At 38.3% G+C, this 14625-nt stretch overlaps 1 protein-coding gene across 1 annotated transcript; it reads left to right on the top strand.

Annotated features, from left to right (window-relative positions):
- Window positions 1-3306: 3306 nt before the first annotated feature.
- Window positions 3307-13179, top strand: LOC139725797 (thiamine pyrophosphokinase 1-like). Its single transcript, XM_071636876.1, has 7 exons — window positions 3307-3424; window positions 7779-7926; window positions 8837-8909; window positions 9919-10014; window positions 10386-10532; window positions 11814-11925; window positions 13040-13179. The coding sequence occupies exons 1-7, from the start codon at window positions 3307-3309 to the stop codon at window positions 13177-13179; spliced, it is 834 nt and encodes a 277-aa protein (XP_071492977.1).
- The last annotated feature ends 1446 nt before the right edge of the window (window positions 13180-14625 follow it).

Here is a 14625-nt window from a genome sequence, read left to right as displayed (position 1 = left end):
GTCGTCATTGCACAGTTCATCCCAGTTTCGCTTTCTGAGCTGCTGCAGGGATTAGCCTTTCAAGGTTCAAGTACAGTGCCCAAGTGGTGATCTAACTTGCATCTGTTATTTGGCTAAAAGGAATTAAAATTTATCTCTTCATACAAATCTTCACTCCAGTACGCAGTAGGCCTGCTGATACATCCATAGCCACATCTTGCATATATATATATATATATATGCTCATCGGATGCTGATTGACATCCCACCTTCAGAAACACAGGTTTGTGCTTTGGAAAAACAAGCAAACAAACAAACTTGGAGCAACAATATTAATTTCAGTATTGAAGTAAAGTTTGATTGTCATTATGATGAGGATAGAATCTGATATGTGACAATAGACCGAAAGATCCATCTGTCCAGAGCTGGTGGAGTCTTTTATTTATTTATTTTTTTTGACGTTATTGCTCTGATCCGTTGAAGCCAGATGCAGTCTCCGTGGAACATATCCCTGACGACCAGATACAGACCGATCTTCCGATAATTTAATATTCCTTTCCAGGTGTGTGCTTACAATAATGTTCTTGAAATGAAAATATTATTAAAAGCTCTATAACCCAAATGATTCTGATATGACACCAGTTCTTTTATTATAAATGATATAATCAAGAGGTCACAGTAAAGGAAGTTTCTTTAGACGATGAAAGAACGAGTTGCGGCAATTCCATACGAATTAATGAAATGATATTATTATGCACAAGAATGTTTTGATAATGAATAATAATATTGTAATAATTGTCCGTGTATAGATTTACATAGCAACATATTCATTTTGAGTTAATGCTCAAGGCACTTCATAAAAGAAAAAAAAAAGAAACCGAAATAACAAGAGAATAATGTCCTCAGTGTATACAGATACAGTTGTGTATGAGCCAGACTTGGGCAAATGCTACAAGATGAACTGATCAAATGTTACAAGGCTTCACCTTTACCATGATGTATGATCCAGTCATTTTTTTTAAAGGAAAGTCCTCCCTAAAAATTAGTTTGTCTGAATAGGAGCAGAAAGGGTAGGAAAACTGGACAGCAAAAGTTTTAGCAAATTCTGACTAAAACCAAAAAAATTAAGATTAAAAAAAAACTGTGATCAATCAAGCACAAATTGGCAACTCTGTTATGTGAGCCCACCGTCCATTTGCTCTTGTACACAAAATTCCTTTTAAAAAATTATTATTGATGATGGAATATAAACTACATGCAAGGGTTGCATCATAGGTACATATTTACAACATGGATGGTGCATGGTGTTCACTTTGAAATTTACTTCATGGGAATATGAAAATTTCTTATCTAATAGTTCAGAGCAAGTGGGGGGGGGGGTAGTAGGTGGTATGTGATGTCACAGAATTGGGAGTTTGTTTTTGATTGTTCACAACTTCAGAAAACCATGCACGCAATCATGTCTACTGCAGGGGCGGATCCAGGAATTCTGTAAAGAGGGGGCTCCTTTACAAAATTAAAGAGGGGCACACCCACCCCTTCCCCATTTTTTCTTTTTATTTCTTTTGTTTTAAGTGCGCTCCCCCTGGATCCGCCACTGTACTGTGTCATTGATTTTTCACATTGTGGCTGTTCCCCAGCTTCTTACATTTTTGTAACCGGAACATATTTTGAGCGTACCGTGTACGCCTAGTAGAATCATGAGAGCCGAAATCTACTATCACAATGGACTCGATAAACCGTGGTGGTATTACACTGCTTGGTCAAGTAAAATCTTTTAAAATAGTAATAAAAATCCTCTTACTCGTGTCTGTTTATGAATGCCAAAGTCAGCTGTAAGATACGTCTTACATATACTTTGAGAAATTGTTAAGTACTTCCATTGTTGCATTCAGACTACACCAGACAGATTGAAATTTTTTGCACTAAAACAAGAAATATCAAGAGTTGAATGCCAAATTTGATATGTTCAAATAAGATTTTAATTCAACATACTGTAAAACATGCTATTTTAGTGGCATGAAATTTTCGCGAATTGGAGCCGACGGCCTTTTTCACGGCATGAAATTTTCGCAAAGTGCCTCTGGCATTCAATATATTGTAGACAAGAGCCTTCGTGTGCATTTTAATTTTGCGAATCTTGGCTCTCGCGAAATCTGTGAAATTGAAATGCACACGAACGTTCCTTGTTTTCCAGTAGTTTGTCTGTTTGAATTTGGTGAGTCTATTTCATGTTTGAATAGTGCGGGTGTATCATGACAAGTTTATAGGCATTATCGGTATGGTACATTGTCCAAAGAACTATCTCAACTCTTGGAGAAAAAGCGTTCATTTCTGTGCAGCCTCATCTTTCTGGACTACTCTTCCATTGAGAATCTCATCAACAGACTCTATAGACAGATTTTTAAAGAATCTGTTCAAAGTCATATGTCTGCAAATCGTATGTTTGTGTTGAGCATTTGTTAGATTTGTATGGTAATATTTCTATCTCTCCTCCTTTTCACTGTAATATGTATAACTTACAACTGTATGTACAATATTCTGTCTGCATGTCTCTCTGCACCTCAGAATAGATCTCTAGATTGATGGTGCATTACAAATAATGTATTCATTATTATCTTTATCATCAGTATTTATTATAAGTGTTATTATTACTATCATTATTATTGTACAGTTATACTTCACATGTGACAGGTTTGAAATTACATTTGAGTAAACTTTTATGTCCCTCTCTGAAATGAAGGTACACTAAAAGTCTAAAAGAATGACATATCAGGTATATAGCATAAGAAATGACTAGAAGGTAAATGGAGTAAAAATAATGTACAGTGTGCATAGATATGTTTTAAAATCCTAGCTTGGTACTTGAGAAGCACTGGATTTATATCAACTAAGTCAAAGAATCCTTGAATGTAGAACAGTAAATGTAATCTCTCCTCTATGCTGTAATGTTGTTTTTGTAGTTGTAAGACATCACATTGTTAGGAAATCAGCAATGAAGGAATCAGTGCAGGATGTAGTATATCTACTGTATGTTCCGAGGTATTGATCAGAGCAGTTCTGTGGCTTGTTTATTTATAGATAGTGATGACCTTACTTTGTGTTAATGCCTACCTGTTCATTCTCTTTGCGTGTTGTGCTTCTCCCTTCGTTTGTGTAGGTTTGGGCCAAGGTCAAAGCACTGTTGCAGTTAGTCACATTTGTGGCCTCTTGTATTGATGAAGTTCTGTGAGTGAACACACTGAATGAGAAATTGTGGAACAGAAAGCACAGATGGCTTTGTAATGTGAACCAGCCAAAGAAGCAATCAACGAACTCTGGCCCAAAATGCTCCACATCGGATGGCTGTGCGGGCTTGGACTTTCACGTTTGATGGGTTCTCCTTCAGAGATGGCGGAGGAGCGAATCTGGAGACCTCTTGCCTGCTTTGAGGATGACTCAAAGGGTAAGTCAAGCTCATCTGCCCACAGAATACTGATCATTCAAGATAAATTTTCACAATGTCTATGCTTTGAGGTAATGACAGAGAAACTTCAAAGCTCGGATTGATGCGTGTTCACCTTATCGTCTGCAGGACAAGACCAGCAGGGGGTGTTTCATAAAGCTGTTCTTAAAGTTACGAAGGACTTAAGAACGACTGGTGATCAGTTCTGATGTGCTGTACTTACCAGAATTTCAGTAATTCAGCACGAGAGCTGATCACCAGTCGCTCTTAAGTCATTTATAACTTCAAGAACAGCTTTATGAAACACCCCCTGAAGTAAAATTCAAATATTCAGATATGTGTTCACCAGCATTTCGTGGACACTCAGCAGATTGAGAGAGAGAAGGATAGATATAGCTGGATGAAGAGATATAGAGAAAGAGAGAAGGATAGACAGAGAGAGATAGAAAGAGAGAAGGATAGACTGAGAGATAGAAAGAGATATTCACAGGGATAGTATGGGTTAAAACCATACTCTGTAATCACGATTCTTGGTTGCCATCTTCTGGTTCTACCAATTCCTTTGATTACAGTTTATGTGTATTTGTGTGTGTGTGTGTGTGTGTGTGTGTGTGTGTTTGTGTGATAAATCAGCAAGGACATTTGTGTACTCAAGTGCATGGAAGAAGAGTACATCTTCAAACTGACCACGATTGGTTCTTGCTGTATGTGAAAGAGTAATTGGTGACCTGCATTTTATTTCTTTCAGGAATATCCACAAGTAATTACTTCCTAAATGTTTACAAATCAAATTTGCTTTTATAGAGGCTACATGAAAAAAAAAATGTAATGTGATACAGGAACTGTTTGATAATATGCACCATGATGGTATTTACTTCTAAACCGGTTTTTGAAGATTTGCTGATGCTGTGACTAGGTTGAGTGAATGGACAAGGATGAAAGTAATACAGGAAATGCTGGAAGTTGGTAACAAACTCAAAATGACTTGTGTGTGTGTGTGTGTGTGTGTGTGTGTGTGTGTGTGTGTGTGTGTGTGTGAGGAAAACAGGACTGTATGTTGAATAGATGTATGGGGTATTGCATAGCCGCTCTGTAGATCAATAGCAGGAGTATCAAAATTGCTCAAAAGAGTGATGGCTCAACTAACACGTGTGACTTCAACTTAGGTAACCAGTTATTCAATGCTTATTTCATCAAGAGGAAGCTAATCTTCATTATCTGTGATTATTTCTTATTTCATTTGAGCAGATATTTTGTCAAACGCTCTCCATAGATAGATTTGGCTGGAAATATGGATGGCTGGAGATTAACTGAAATCACTGGAGGCTTTGTGTGGCTTCCACCAGAAAACATGTTTTGGAATGCAGCCATAGAAAACCTGTTATGAAATTCTGTTCCATAAGGAAATATCATTTGCACACAAATGTTGGTGTGCCACATAGTGCTGTATTGATGATTGGGTTGTACTAAACATACTTATTCACAGAGACTCCAACCCAAAGTACCTTCTGATCTGGAGATTCTCCCGCCTGAAACCCCTAGCAAACGGGAGACGTAAAGTTGATGTGTGCGAAGCGCGAAATTCCCAGGATTCTAGATGCTCTCTGGTGCTATCTAAGGCTTATTTTGTCAACATACGATAGAAATATGTAAGAAATCCTTTCCAACGGGAGACAAAGAACCAGGGCGGGAGAAATTAAATCTCAAACGGGAGAACGGGAGATTTTGCAAAAATGGGTTTTCGGCGGGAGATCTCCCGTCGAAAACGGGAGAGTTGGAGTCTCTGGATTCACTCCTTAATAATGCTGAGAATTACTGTCAAGCTTTTGATGAAGAAATATACTACTGTCTCTGTTTCTATGAATTAAATTCTCAAGCAACCACTCTATGTGATAAACAAACACTGAAAATCATAAGTGGTAGATGGTCATATCCTGTAATATTAATCAAATATCACCAAGGTTTGCATCAATTGCCCAGAGTGCATAGCCCCCACAGACTTGATTTATTACGGGTAACATCACCAGGATGATAAAGCCAGGTAGAGGGGCATAAATTAATGAAACTCGTCAGGCTAGCAATCCATGCTGAGCTGAAATCTATTAACCTTGGAGATAGGAAGTACTGTCAATGTCATTGGATTCCTGCAATCAATGAAAAACCTCAATCTGTGACATCCTTTTCTAGTCTACAGTCAATACACAGAGTAGCATTATCAATCAATATATATTAAATAAGTCTATTATTGAAGTCATCATACCACCATTCTTTTATGTATCAAATTTCAATGGCTTATGTCATTCAGAACTAAAGATCGGGATCTTTGACGGCGGCCATATTGGAATTCAAAATGGCGGCCGACCCCATGGCCAGATCTCTTGGATCTGGCAATTTTTGAAATCAGCGCCCCAAAATACCCGTATATACAAAATTTCATACTTTCTGCTGGATGTGAGCATCTTTTTTGTCTGCCCCACTATTGCCATGCCTCAGGAAGAGGTTCAAGTCAAGTGATCTTTTAATGTGTATAATCTGTAATTAGATAATTTTGTTGTTGGTGGTGGTGGTGGTGGTGTTATTGTTTAAATGCCTGTTATATTATCTTTATAAATGATGTTTCATCACAAATTGTAGAGCTCCTGCCTAGAAAGGGTAAACATCACATGGCATAACCCAAATTTTAGAAGCATATTTCTTTTTAACAATCAAATTTTTCCCAGTCTTTCACAGAGTGTTTCATGAATCTTTCTGCTTGATCATAAACTCCACATATATTAGGAGTTCAGAGGTGGTAATGGAGATAGTTTCATGTGATGGTTGGGTAGGTCATGATTTAAAGTACCAACCAACTACCTTATGACTCAGCTATGGCAGTAGAGGACCAGATTATGGCCAGCTGATTTGGTGCAGTGATCTATACAAATCATGTATAGATACCTGTTGATATATGAAATGCACAATAAAAGGCAATGCAGAATAAAAGGCATTTTTGTGGTTTAGAGGTCGTTATGACTTGATGCCCAAGAGTAGATATCAAAGCTAGAGTTCAAAAAGGACACAATGAGCGGAATTCAGTAAAGCTTGAACTTGTTTGCATTAGTATTCTGATAATGCTACATTTTGGATTAATAGAGAGCATTCATGCAAGTAAGACAAGGTTAGTGGTTTAGACTGCAAAAGAATTAATTCTTTTGTGGTATGATAGACCCATGGATCCCCTCAGTTTTGTGTAGTCTAATTGAGGGTCCATTACACATAACCACTCTAGATTAATCAAAACACACACACACACACATAATTCTTTACATGTACATATTATATGTTGGTGTGTGAGTGTGTGTGTGGTGGTGGTGGGGGGGGGGGGGGGGGGGGGGGCTTTATGTCTGTCTTTGTGTGAATGTTTATCTGTAATTTTGATTGCCTCCGGTATCCTCAGATATAATCCTGTAGCCGAAAGAGAAGTTGGTTGATAAACCGTTTTAACCCTTTAAGAGTCATGCCTCGTCTAATTTTAAAAAGCGAATATTATTGCCAAAGAGTGCCACCTCTTATATACTATTATCAAATTGCACAGCCAATAAAGCGATTGATTAGTTTCTAGGATGGCATTACTTACATCTTGGTATTCAATACTGCCATCTTTAACCATTTGAGTCCCAAAGACATGTTTACATACAATGGCATTCGAATTTGATCATGTCAGGCATGAGAGGGTGGAAACTACAATGTATGTCTTTCATAAGATTACATATGATTTGGCATGCTGAAACCCTGGGTACCATCACACCCAGGGTTGTGGCATTGTATAGCGCATCTTTATTCTTTACGTACAGATACACAAGGCTGTCATGGTGGCCAGATTTTTTTAGATTGGATTTAATGATCGCAGTGCCAATTAATCCCTGTTATGATGTGTTAGCCATTATTACAACATTGATATTGATGATGATAATAATGAAAGTTGTATACTATTTCTCAAAATTGTTTTCATAAATTTGGACAGTAATTCATAAAAAAATGTTATTTCAATCCACAAACTTGGCTCCTGACTGGCCATGTTTTCTAGGGACTGATCATAATGATCCTGAACATTTTACTGCTTGGTACCATAATCAGAGAGTGAAAAAGAATTTATTAAGTTATGGGACTTATTTGATGTATTAGCATAACACAACAATTATCTTCATCCAGTTCATGGTAATCCAATGTACAGCATTAAAAAAAAAAAATGATAATAATGATGATTCAACAAAATGGTAAATGTGTAGTTGTTATTCCAGGGTGCCAAATGCGGCATCGTATGATTGTTTTATAACAGCTGATCAGTGGTGTACTTCTGGTACATTCTCCACAGATAAGGTAGCTGTGATTGCTCTGAATCGACCCCTGGCTGACCTCCAACCCCTCCTGGCAAAGGTATGGGACCGAGCTGTGCTGAGAGCTGCTGCCGATGGTGCTTCCAACCGCCTCACTGATCTGCCGTCACAAGAGGGCAGCCAAAGGTTTGTGAAGATTTTATCCCGACTTGAAATAGAAGGCAATGAGGTCAATTGCTGGAAATGTCATGCATAGGTTCAAATGTGGAATCTGGTTTTGTCATTTCAGTAATTCACCGGTAAATGCAATGTTTACGATATCAATGTGCCCTGTACCAGAGACAAGTAGCAGTTGGTGTCCTACTTTCCAGTGTCTTATCTTTGGCCAAATACTACAGGATGTTTTTATTGATGCACTATCACTTTGATAAATGCTTGGTAAAGTCTGCAGTGAGAATCAAGTCTCCATCATTTCTTCATTTATCATACCAAAATGATCTTGAATGTTCTACCATGTCTCCATCTACATAACATGAGTTTTACTGTAACCTCTACAAAAAGCACAACTCTTACATGGATTGTATAAATTACACTTACCTTCCTAGAAGAGAAACCTTTATCTGAATCATTATACATTTGTCACTTGGTGTTGGATGTGCATCTAGAGAATATCCAGGGTTCTGTCTGGGACTGTATGTACTTCTTGGTTCTTGAATGTACTGTATGCCAGTGTGTGGTAGAATTGAGTTCCAGGTGTGCAATATTTGCACCTGTTTCTGTGTGGTACATGCTAATAATTAAAGCGCTGTTAAGTACTCACAGTAGTGCTTCAGAGTGGTCTTATATTGGCTGGTAGCTTGATGCAGGGCAGTCTACCCTAGGGCTGATTGATCTAAAACACTACCAGCTTGAGTATCACTTTCTAAAAGTAGTCTTGAATTAGTGATTTTACATTTTTACTACATTTTTTTTTTCTGACAACTGAAGAAACTTTAGATGACGATGTTTCTATCACTGAGTCTAGGGCCATTGATATTCATACTTTGTGCCATGCTAGATGTTACTCTGATTTGTGTCCCATCTTTTTATCATCCAGGTATATCCCTGATTTACTGACTGGGGATTTTGACTCCATCAGACCTGAAGTGAAGCTGGCTCTTGAGAGAGAGGTAACCATCTTGAGAAAGATAGGAATTTTCCACAATTTACAATATATTTCTCCCAAGGCAGTAGACTATTACAGAGTACCAAAGTGTGATGTCACATCCATTGTTTTAAACAACCTCACCAGGGCACCGTTTCATGAAAGTTGTCGGCCCTGACAAGTTGTCAGTTACTGACAATCACCATGGTAACAGTTAGACACCAGAGCTTCTCAGCCAATCAAAATCAAGGATTTTACTGAAGTTAAGGGCTGACAACTTTCATGAAACGGTGCCCTGGCCTGTAGCCCAAATATCTCTTAACACTGTTGTTGCTAACCATACTCGCACCAGGTTCTAACACAAGCTATAACAAAAGACTGTGACATCATCACTTCAGTACATTGTAATGTTTTGAATTAAGTATTTTTAAAGCTTGCGTGATGCAACCTGATGCAACCAGTGGATCCATCTTGGCTCAGTGGATATTAAGATGGATTCTCATTCAGGAGGTCCCTGATTCAAGTCCCACGGCATCAGTGGTTGTGCCTCTAGGCAAGGCATTTTTTATCGTCATTGGTCACTCCTTCCAGTGGCAGCTTGCTCATAAGCATTCAGTGCTTCCATAGTGGCCATGTATAAAATTAATCCAAACACACAAACCTAGTTGGCTCAAAAAGCACTCCCAGTGTTGCATTACATCAGCCTTCTCTTCATTTTACTTACAAGACACCATTCTGCCTGATATTAAACTTTATCCTGCCACAGACCAGGGTCATGTGCAGATGGCTGAACTAAAAATCAGCAAACAAAATAAGGCCATCAGAGTTTGGATAATACCTTTTGATTTCTTTTGACACAATCACACTGAGATCTTTGATAATTAGAGCCTGATCTACTCATATCAAATCAATTAAGAACTAAAGATTGAGGAGGAGTAGATAGCGATGAAAAATGCTTGAGAGTAAGATGAGATTGAAGTAATTGATTCTCTTTGTGTTTCACATATTCTTATCTTGTTCATTCCTTCAACCAGGGGAGTACAGTGATACCAACGCCAGATCAGGACTACACAGACTTCACCAAATGTCTGAAGATAGTACTACAGAGGCTCCAAGTAGAAGCTCCAGATGTGAGTTTGAGTTGTTTGATGTAGTTGAAAATCTAATCATACAAAAATATCCCAGGAAAATTTAAATTTACTAGCTGTGATTTTATGTTCCCATGTCGAAGAGTTAATGTGTAATTTACATATTTTTCAAAGAAAAACAAATGTGTCAAATAATGTGAAAAATCAAGATAGTGTAACAGGAGTAAACTGTAGGTATGTGATGTCATGACACTTATTTATGTCCATTGTTGCTCCACCAGAGCTAGATTTGTTTGGATACCAAGAGCATGTCATGTCTAATTGGAAATCCAGTCTTAACTTGTATATTTTGAATTGATATCTAATTTTAGAAATTTTATTCAATGACATTAATACATTTTTGCACTGTCTAGGTTGACAGCATCGTGGTATTTGGAGCTTTTGGTGGAAGGTTAGACCAGACCCTTGCCAACATCAACACTGTCCTCACCGCAACTTCCTACACCAAGCTACCGATATACCTCATAGGGGATGCCTCTCTTGCCTGTGTCCTAAGCCCAGTGAGTAGCAGATTATTTATACCAAAGGAAGATTTGTAAGGCCTGGTCCAGGGTCCTATTCTTGACTTGGACCTTATCAGATGAATTATACCATGATAACCATGATGATTACTGCGTTAGATTTATAGATATCAGATTTGTGTTCAGAGGCTGCAATTCACAATTCCTCTGTTACGTTGTGGTTGATATTCCGTCATAAGTGAATGAAGCATATAAATTTTGCAAGGCAAGCATTTCTACTTGATTCCTCAGTGAACAGATGTGTTTGCAATATATGGTATCCGAGTAGTGTCACTTTGAAAACAGGAAGCCAAATAATGGCAAACATGATGGCCAAGGAGCCTTTTTGAATTGATTAACAGACTTCAACTGAAGTGATGTTTATCCGATGTAAATGTAGCTTTCATCCCAGTCTCCAGCATTTTATTGAACTTTAGCTCTGTAGCTTTATTCAATGTGAACTATATCATTCAAAATCCAAGCCCACCCCCTTTTCAACCTGGCTTTCATAAATAGCGTCAAATCAGATGAACAGATTACAAAGATTCACATAGATAGTGCATGAGATTATAAAGTTTAAGGAATCCCAAGAGTTTCACTAGTTTTCATGAAACGTTTGTATGTTATAATAGCAGCCGCATTTTGCATATTAGAGGAGGTGATAGTGTAATGACCATAGAAGTCTCCCATTAACCTGTCCATAGATATCTCACTAGGGGTGCGTTTATAAGATTTTTCTTTTGGCCAGAAACAGTGTTTTGAAACACTGTTTATGGCCAAACAGTGATTCTAGCTCGAAAAAAATTCTTATAAACGCTCGCCGTGATTTGAAACAGTGTTTTGAAACACTGTTTGTAAACGCACAAAATAGTGCGTTTACAAACAGTGTTTCTGTAGAATCAGCGTTTCAAAAATCTTATAAACGCAACCGCGATCGCAAACACTGTTTATGTGACGTCACAATGCCTTGCGCGCACCCTGTTTGACCTTTTGCAGAGGAAAAACTGCGCAGAGTGAGTTGCGCAATGGCACAGTCTGAGCGAGAGCCCCAACGCGCTCGGAGAAAAAATCTTATAAACGCTCTCCTGACGAAAGTGTGATTTGAAACAGTGTTTCAAAACAGTGTTTCAAAACAGTGATTCTAGGCCCGCAAAATCTTATAAACGCACCCTAAGTCACTTCACAGTTGTGGGTTATGTTGAATTGGATTGGAGAACAATAGGAACTGTTCATTCAGAAATCTGATGTTGTAGACATTGACCTTTTCTCTGTGTGCACCAGGGTGCTCACCGGATTGAAGTGGACACTGGTCTGGAAGCAAAGTGGTGTGGTCTGGTGCCAGTCAAGTGCCAGTGTGATAGGGTCAAGACGACAGGTCTCAAGTGGAACATTGGTGAGTTACAGGTCACTTGGTTGGCCCTTTCATTTAGTCACTTGATGGATGGTAACCTCGGGAAACAGGATGCAAGAGGCTATCTTCCCACCTGAAATTAAGGATATTCTGAATGTGGTAGCTTGATAACTCAGTTTGTAATGTCACAAGCAAAGAAAGTTTGATCTGTGGAGCATGCATCAAGTCATTTGCAGCATTCTAAGTCATCTCAGCAAAAAAAAAAAGATAGTCAAAAGTTTGATAGCTAGTTTTCAGAAATGTTTGTCACATGCAATGCTTGTAAGTTTCTTGTTTCCACTTTATTTGGGCCTATTTAACTAGAAGTGTTCAAGCAACTGGAACAAATTTAGTGAATCCATCCCCAGGTTAAGGAAATTGTTACATTTTTAATAAAAACAGGCTTATGTTTCAGCATTTTGCCATGGAGAGCAGACAAAAGAGAAGTTGTTTCACTTCTGAACTGGACATGTACTGATAATAGATATGAAGACAGTAAATCATTACCTCCACCAAGGGAGGAGGTTAAGTGATCATCAGTGTTTGTTTGTTTGTTTGCAAAATAACTCAAAAAAGTTGTGAGCAGATGTGAATGAAACTTGCATAAAAAGTCTATATTGACACAAGGAACACCTCATTCAATTTGGGATGTGATCGGGGAATTTTTATGGATTTTTGAAGGATTTTTCATCTTTTGGCATATAAGGTCAACGAACTTAGGGCTCAAGCTGCGCGTAATGGAGGTTTCCATACGCGCACTAAAGCGAGTGCTCTGCTCGGGCAAGGCGCCGTGCAGTGACGTAAACAAAGGGCTTCTATTTTGGGAAATTGCATTGGAAATGAGTTGCTGGCTTGGCGGAGGTCTGTGCTCTCCGAGTGCTTTTCTAGTTAGAAAGTGAAACCTAAGTTTGAATTCATAATGTATGTACTGAAATCTTATCTCTCATTGATGGAGATTTAAAATCATTTGCTTCTCTCTTTGAATTATCAGAAATTTATGTCACACTGACCTTACTAAAAAGATATGAACATGAATTGTATTCATATATGACACAATAATTCAAAGAAATTAATACAAATGTATGATTTGTATTGTTTTGACTATTGTCTTGTACAGAAAATCAATCTATGCAGTATGGAGGCTTGATCAGCACATCCAACACATATGCTCCACAGGCCGGGGCAGTCACTGTGGCCACTGACCAGCCACTCTTATGGACTATGGGCATCAAAGTGGCTGAAGAAGAAGACGACTGAGGTCTAGTATGCCAGTTGAAGCAGTGATGGACTTCAATAGTGTCACAGATTAATTTTTGTATCATGTTGAGTGGTACAGAGCCAATGTTAGCAGCTGGATACTGTCTTTACACTTTTAAAAATCCCTCAGGAGCCCAAAGTTTGTGTGCTTGAAACCCATCTTCCTTACCCAGTCATGGGAGTGTCTCTCTGACGATTGCACCTGTCAAGCAGCAGATGGGATACCAGTCGGTGTTGCTCTTCACTGTTTCCCTCATAGATGAAAACTTGTATTCCGTACCTGAGCAGAACAGTGTTTGGGATGCGATGGCGCAACAACCAATGCGCTCTCAGCTCACTGAGTTTACTGTGAAGCCCTCGTACCTGCTTGTCTCTCATGCAAGGTTGATGAGCCGGTGATTCTCATTTTGTGTGCACATGTTTCTACACTTGCATGTGGGTGTGCATGGTATGCCTTTGAAGTCAGGATTGCAGTCTGTTCATGATCACTAGTATGCAATGTTGTTCTAGTTCAACTTCTTTTGGGGTTGTAGTTTTTTCTCTTGTTTATCAATTTTTTTGCCATTGGATAGTTGATATATTTTGGTGAAAATTATGGGAGATAATCAAAGGATTTGCAATTCTAGAACCCTTTGTGAATCTAGTCATTGCAGAATCCAAACTTCATGTGAGTACTCTGACCTGACATTATAAGCAAATCAAACAGGACTCTCAAAAGAGAAAACCCCTTGTTTTGCAATCCTGTGTCATGGCAACGAATGGAATCATAAGGTTTTATCCATCTCACTCTGTACATTAAAGTGGTCATGAACCCTACCAGCAAACCTGCTTGTCATGAAACTGTCACATTATTGAGAGTATAGAGAAAATTATTCATCTGTAATTGACATATTTCTACCTCTTATACAGTTTAACCCGTTGAGGACGAGTCCCGAGTATACTTGGGCAGGTGTCTATTGGAAATTCATGTTGTAGCAAAATCAGTCCATCCTCAATGGGTTAAGTTTATTTTTGTTGTTGTTGGGGGATTTCAGATTTATCTGAATCATTGATTTTTAAGTGACAATCAATCTTTAAGATCCATGGAATGTAAGGGACCAGCTGTATATCAAAATACAAAATTTGCTTTTGACCATTGATTTCAATGGCCACATATTTCATTCTGAATTTGGGATGAAGTGTGATACTAGGTGAACGGTTCAGAGGCAGAAGGGCACTAACATCATAAACTCTGTCGAGTGTTAATGCCCTTCTTATTTGCATCAGGTAGATGATGTTTATGATGCTGTCATATTTTAGATATTTTTTTTTCAGTCATTTATATCTTGAAATGATTCTCCCCCTCCCCCTTAATTCCTCAACTTACTTGATCATAGCAATATCGCTGCAGAAACATTCTTTATTTACAGTACAGGGATAGTGTGATATAAAGGAAATTGTGCAATA

Source organism: Diadema antillarum, unplaced genomic scaffold (assembly GCF_040938485.1).
Source record: "Diadema antillarum isolate AM-2024a unplaced genomic scaffold, OU_Dant_1.0 seq00000059_RagTag, whole genome shotgun sequence".
NCBI classification, from domain to species: Eukaryota; Metazoa; Echinodermata; class Echinoidea; order Diadematoida; family Diadematidae; genus Diadema; species Diadema antillarum.
Note: the sequence above shows the minus strand (reverse complement) of the source record. Positions and strands in the feature narration are given on the sequence as shown.

What these genes read in the sequence shown, in the direction of transcription:
- LOC139725797 (XM_071636876.1), top strand. Translation starts at nt 3,307, where the DNA reads ATGCTCCACATCGGATGGCTGTGCGGGCTTGGACTTTCACGTTTGATG. An exon ending in CTTTGAGGATGACTCAAAGG is followed by an intron (nt 3,425 to 7,778) that starts GTAAGTCAAGCT and finishes CATTCTCCACAG; the next exon opens with ATAAGGTAGCTGTGATTGCT. An exon ending in AGGTCTCAAGTGGAACATTG is followed by an intron (nt 11,926 to 13,039) that starts GTGAGTTACAGG and finishes TGTCTTGTACAG; the next exon opens with AAAATCAATCTATGCAGTAT.